Source organism: Macaca nemestrina, chromosome 5 (assembly GCF_043159975.1).
Source record: "Macaca nemestrina isolate mMacNem1 chromosome 5, mMacNem.hap1, whole genome shotgun sequence".
NCBI classification, from domain to species: domain Eukaryota; kingdom Metazoa; phylum Chordata; class Mammalia; order Primates; family Cercopithecidae; genus Macaca; species Macaca nemestrina.
This window is the reverse complement of record NC_092129.1, coordinates 182,607,389-182,613,388: the sequence shown is the minus strand read 5'-3', so window position 1 is coordinate 182,613,388 and position 6,000 is coordinate 182,607,389. Positions and strand designations below refer to the sequence as shown.

At 50.7% G+C, this 6,000-nt stretch overlaps 1 protein-coding gene across 1 annotated transcript in view; it reads right to left on the bottom strand.

The window, feature by feature from the left end:
* Positions 1-2,418: 2,418 nt before the first annotated feature.
* The window catches only part of LOC105487306 (GDP-mannose 4,6-dehydratase), a 635,071-nt gene continuing 631,489 nt past the window's right edge, over positions 2,419-6,000 (bottom strand). Inside the window, exons 10-11 of the mRNA XM_011750748.3 lie at positions 3,089-3,157; positions 2,419-2,849 (exon numbers count right to left, since the gene is read on the bottom strand). Of these exons, the coding sequence (XP_011749050.1) occupies positions 2,787-2,849; positions 3,089-3,157 (132 nt within the window). The 3' untranslated portion in view covers positions 2,419-2,786. The remainder of the gene's footprint in view (positions 2,850-3,088; positions 3,158-6,000) is intronic.

Below are 6,000 nucleotides of genomic sequence, written 5' to 3'. Positions count from 1 at the left end.
GGTGTTGGTGTAGGCGAAGGCGACTAAAAGGGGCGAAAAAGAACCCAAAGCCATGCCTGTAGGGTTTGCCAGCGCCGACCCGCCCCTCGCCAGCGCCCGAGGCCAAGCGGACCCCGCCTTCCTAAGGAGCCATCTTGCGCGCTGCACCAGCGGCCCAAGCCCTTTAGCACTCCCTTAAGGTCGCGCAGCCTGCCCGGCTGAGCCTGCGCCCCTAAACAGCTGCAGAGGTGCGACAGGTTGATTATGCTGGGCCTAGCTCGCTCGTAATTCCTTAAAGACAAAGGGCAGCGGAGAGAGCCCGCGACAGGGCCTGGCCTGCGGGTCAGACGGCCGCTGCGAGGCCCGGGTTCCACGCACCTCCTGCACAAACTCGGGCAAAACTGCTTTGCCATGGTATGTGAGTGTACTGAAGGTTTAACTTTCTCAGTTTTTCCTTCAAAAAAATCAAGGTGGAAGATGTTTTATAACATTTGAAACGAATAGCCAAAATTTGGCAGAGCAGGAAACAATAAGTTCACTGAAATTTAATTGAGATTTAAGATAGAAGAAACCTTGTAATAAGAATTGTCTTGAAGGACGCCCAAATGAAATTCTCTCATAGCACAGAAATAGATAAAAAAATGTCGAAGTAAATCTATTCTCCTTTTTTCCTTTTAAACACATACACCAGGAAGCCAAATGAACTCCCGCTCCTTGCATTACTCAGGGTGCAGGAGCAGTGAGAAGGTTGCAACCAAAAATACTTTAGTTTCCTTCAAACACGGATGCTGCCATCTATTTGGAGAAGTAGAATTCAACATCATGGCTCAATTGGAGTTTTATAAACCCCTGCCTAGAATCTCTTCTAAGTGTCCAAACAAGCAACATTGAATTAAACAGGGCCACGGCAAGCCTGCGGGCCCCTGGAATGGTCTCTCCTGGGTGTGGGAATGGAGGTTCCGGTGGTCAGAGGAGAGGGGGTGCCTGCCCATCAGGGTCAAGGCTAAAGGGAACGTGACTCTGTGAGATTTGTTGGAGGATGTGTGTGACAGTGGGTCTGGGAGTTGGGTTTGCAAGTGTTTGTGAGAATGTGTGACTGTGAGATGGCATGTTTGTGGAGTGTATGTGCACTTGTGAATGGATGTGCATGGATGTTTGTGTTCGAGCCGATGTGTGACACCGTGTGAGTATGTATCTGTGTGTGTGCCCACCATCTCGCCCAGGCTCGGAGGCCCGGCCTCCCAGCAACCATGTGTTTCCAATTAGCAGCATCCCGCCTGGGAGCGCAGAGAGGCGGGTCCTGGGGCAGCTTCTGAGGAGCGGGTGGGCTAGCTCAGGCCCCCCAGTTCTGCTCCGTCGAGGGCGAGGCCACCCGGCCAGCATGCTTTCGCAGCGACTGGGCAGCCACACAAAGAGCCCTCTCTCCTGCGCCAGCCGTTGGAGACTCGGTCCTCCCCCAGATCATAAACCTGCCTGTGAAGACGTTCAGAAATAGTTTACCCGCACTCACACACACATGTGCAAAGGCTGGAATTCCATTTGCTGTAAAGTTTTATTTTATTTTGCTTGGAAGGGGAGTGAGGGGGAGAAGTGTCCTGACCTAATTTGTTCTAGGGCAAAATACTGTTAATTTCACGCAGAGGTATACACCTGTACACGAATCCCTGCTTGCTGCCTGCGGGTGTCCTGCCCTTTGTGTTAGCCTACCTGTAGCTGTACACCATACACAGCTCAGCAGCACACACCTGTGGTCTCACCCAGGCCACCTACATGATGCACTCAACAAAACCAGATCTGAGCCTTAAACCTTTTTAATATAACTTCAGACTAACGCTGATGTTCAAGTGCATAAGCACAATGTCTGGCATGTATTAGGCACTTAACATAAATGGCTGAATGAATACATTAAGCTTAGATTTAAAAAGTGACCTAGTATTAATAAGAAGAGGGTGGAAATAAGCACTGTGTGAAAGATTCTAGACCACAAGGAAAGGCACAGGCTCAGAGACCGCTAGGTAACCCGGGGGCTTTGCCATGGAATGTTCCAACAGTATTTGCTTACCTTCAAGTTTCTTCTTCTGACCCCCTCTATTTCTCAAGACTTCTTTCCAGGTGGTGCGAGCCCTTGGGTTCTAATTATAGTCAGCAGAGCCCAGCCAGGGTGTGAATTCCTCCCTTCTTCGGGAACTAGGTTTCCAGAGTGACTTGTCACCAGGAGGGGAAAGAAATGTCCCAGGCGAAGACTAAGGAGGAGGCTCCCCAGAGCACCCCCGCCCCCTTAGCCTTGCAGGAGTCCTCCCACCAAGGGCTTTTTCTCAAAACAGGGCAAGGCCTGACCACAGCGATCTCATTCAAAGGCCTGGATTGTGGGGTTTTTGTTTGGGGACCCTTATAGCCGTGCTCATAACTTGGAGAAAGCATCCACACCGACCCTGTAAATGCTAGTTCACAGAAAGACCATTTTTAATATGAAAAGAGAAAAACAATTTGAAGGCCCCACAATTTGTTGTCTAACAACATAATTTCAAGTAAAGTGAGTATGATTAAAACATCTTGATTTCACAAAGCCATTCAGAGGAGGCTTCGACAAAAGCGAAGCGGCCCAAACCCCGGAGGGTCACATCCCGGCTGCTACAAAACTCGGCGGGGCGGCCCGCTCCTGCGGCCGGGACAGCGCGGTGGCAGCAGGGGCCACAGGGACCCGCAGATTGGCACGCCCCTCCCCATCCCCACAGTGCGTCTGCACCGGCGACTCTGCGGGGATCGCAGCCGGAGGGCGGGCTGGCGGGCGGGCTCCGCGGCTGTGCTCAGGCATTGGGGTTTGTCCTCATGAGCTCCACGTCGGCGTGCACCATCTCCCTCACCAGCTCCTGCAACACAGGGTGGGCGTGAGGGAGGAGCTCCTGCCACCCTCTCCTGGTGACACCCCACCCCGGGTGTCCGCCCCAGAGAGGCCTCCGCGTCCCTCATTCCAGCTCCCCTCACTTCTCCCGCACCCCGCCCTCCGGGCTTTGGGCATCGCAGGCGCCTCAGGCGCCCAACCCTGAGAGCTGCCGCCCTGCAGCTCGGGGCCCCGCAGCGGGCGGCGTGCGCCCTAAGAGATACTCACATCGAAAGCGACCCGGGGCTTCCAGTTCAGCTTCTGTTTCGCTTTGGTGCAGTCGCCCTGCAGAAAGTCCTAGGGAAGAAGAGGGGGAGACGAAGCAGGTGTGGGTCGGGGGGCAGCAGGTCCCGAGCCCCGGGAACCCCCACCGTTCCGCTCCCTCTGAGCGCACAAGGCTCCGGGGTTCCCTGCTGTCGGTCCCTGCTGCGCGCGTTCAGTTGCGGCTCTCGGCGCCGTAAATCACTAGGTCGCGGTTAAGAAGGTGCTGTGCGGGCCCGTGAGGACGGTGACAGCGATCCATCCCCAGCTCGTCCCAGCCACCTCCACCCCTCTTCTCCCCAACGAGTCCCTTGGACTCTTAATGCTTACTTTTTATTTTTTATTTTTTTTACATTAAGTTGTCAGGGACACTACTGTGAGAACTGTTTCGAATTACTGCACTTCTCCGGCTAGGAGGGATGTGAGTAAATCACCAGGCGCCCCTCCCAGTTGCCCGTGCCCCGCGCGCTCAGCTCCCGCTGCAGGGCTGGCCGCGCCAAGCGCCCATCCTACCCACAGCCAGCAGCCCCGCGGGGAAGGGACTTGGGGTGTGGGGCGCGAGGTCCCAGGACTCGTGGACCCCTCTGTCTCGGTGGGAGCGTGCGACCCTCTTTCTAAGGCGCCATGGATGTATCTTCCTGGGCGGTGGCTTTGGGCTTTTTGTACCCACAGTAAAGTCAGTTCACATCGCCTCCCGCACACACACGCGTTCATAAAACGAAACTGGAGTTTCACGAAGCAATACTTAGCCTTAGCGTCCAGGAACTCTATAGACGGTCTATTCTATTCTACCCCTATTCTACTCGGTTTGATTCTGTTCCTAAGAAAATGCTGATCTCGACCCACTTCTCCTTCCACGATCCAGCACGGAGCTGCAGCCAGCAGCTCTGCGGGACCCCGCACTGCCCGCCAGTGTCCCCTCTGGGAGGGCGTTCCTTCTCCCGCTTTCCCCAACTGCTCCACTCGAGGAAACGAGGGCATTTCATTTCCATCTACTTAAGAGGCGTCCTTGGAAGGAAGGCTGGCGAAAACAAAACCAGTGGAGAAGAAATTAATCCTGCTCTCAGCCCCTGCTCACCAATGTCTTTGTTACAGCTCTGTGAAGACTGATTTACCTGAAGATTGAGATGAGTTCAAGATGAATTACAAAATAGGAAACAAGGAAGAAAGGAAAGGAGGAAAGGAGAAAGAGGGGAAGGAAAGGAGGGAAGAAAGAAAAAAGACTTTGAGATACATAATTGTTAGAAGTGAGATAAATATTTAGCTTTTCCATACACAGATGTACTCATCAAATAACACATAAGATGTGATTCCTCGAAATAAAACAGAATGCGAAGGCAGTACGACAATAGCTGATGTTTGTAGGAGAGAAATACTCGATCATTCTATTTCAGCTACATACAAATTAAAGAACAGCCTAAAAGGAGTTTCATCGTGTGAAAGTAACAGCAAGCTGCCACTGAAGCCTTTCCTGCTTATTTTCTTCCCTGAAACTTGGCAGGCGGGGGAATTTGTTCTAGATTCATGACGGGAAAGGTCGGGAGGGCAGGGGCGGGACTGCTTTGCCCTGGGTTTGGAGCTCACCTTCTCTGCTAAGCCTTCTAGAGTAGAGGCTGTCTGGATCCTACTGAACGCCTGCACCCGCGGGCTTGAAATAGGGCTGCAGCAGAGTACACGGCGACTCTCCCTCTCGTTCTCATCATCCATCACGACTTTTTCAAACGCTTTGCACTTCACAATACACTAAAGTACCAGTTTCCTCCCCAGAGTGTTAATAATACTAAAACAAGTTATTTCTGCTGGCCCTAAAAGTCCACATACAGATTCTTCAGGAAAAGTAGAATACAAAAATTAGTAATTAGCAATTTAACATAGCGCTACAAGGAAACAGCAATATAAGCAGAAAAACAAAGTAATTTATTTTTCTTTCCCCTCCCTAAATAAACTTGTATATATTTCTACAGGCTTCTATTTTGCTATAAGCGTCACACAAAGATACTCTTTCTTTTTCCCCAGGGGAAGCTGTGCAATGTGGAGTCATGCAGCCCATCCCTTCCCTCTCTCAATCCTATAGCAGCTAGATGGTGTGGAGAAGCATGGTTATTGTTTAATCACATCACACTGGCTGTAAATCAACCAGCACGGCATAGGATGCAATTCATGGCTGTGAACTTACAGTTAGCAAAACCCTAAAACCCGGTTTGGCTTCAAATAATCTTGGTAGGCTTGGGAAATGGAGCTTTGTATTGTAATTATGTTTCCTGTAGTTTTCTACAAGGAGCTCATAATATAAAAACAACCAGGGAACTACCATTAAGGAAAAAGAAAAATGGTTTTCAAAGGCTTAGAAACAGACATTGCTACCATACATTGTAAAAGTATTTCATTGAAACCAGAGACGAACCCAGTTAAACTTCTCAATTTAGTTTTGAGCCTAGCTCCAATACTGCAGTCTAGCTGCTTCCTTTAACCTTCTGCCAAGGCTCTGTCTCCCTGAAATTTAATTAGACCAAGAGACCTTGGGAAGAAAGAGGATGAGGTCCCCTTAGAACAAAACATCGGCTCTCCATGCCAGCTGCTCCTAGACTGACATCTGGACTGGGCAGTAAGCTTATGTTCCAATCAACTTTTAAGGAAAGATGACGAGCATCCCAGCTTGTTTTACACTTAACTGTTCCTGAAGGAATTTCTTATTTCTTCCCACTGGTGTCATTTATAGAAAAGATACAGTCAGTGGTTCATTCTGCATGGTTCTAGGCACAGGACACACCTAAAGGGTGGCACGGGGAGGGCCTGTGTGGGAGAGTGCACGTAGCTCTAGAAGGAGAGCAAGGATGTGGATTCCTTTCTTTAAATAAGGCTTCCTGTGGGCTGAGAAG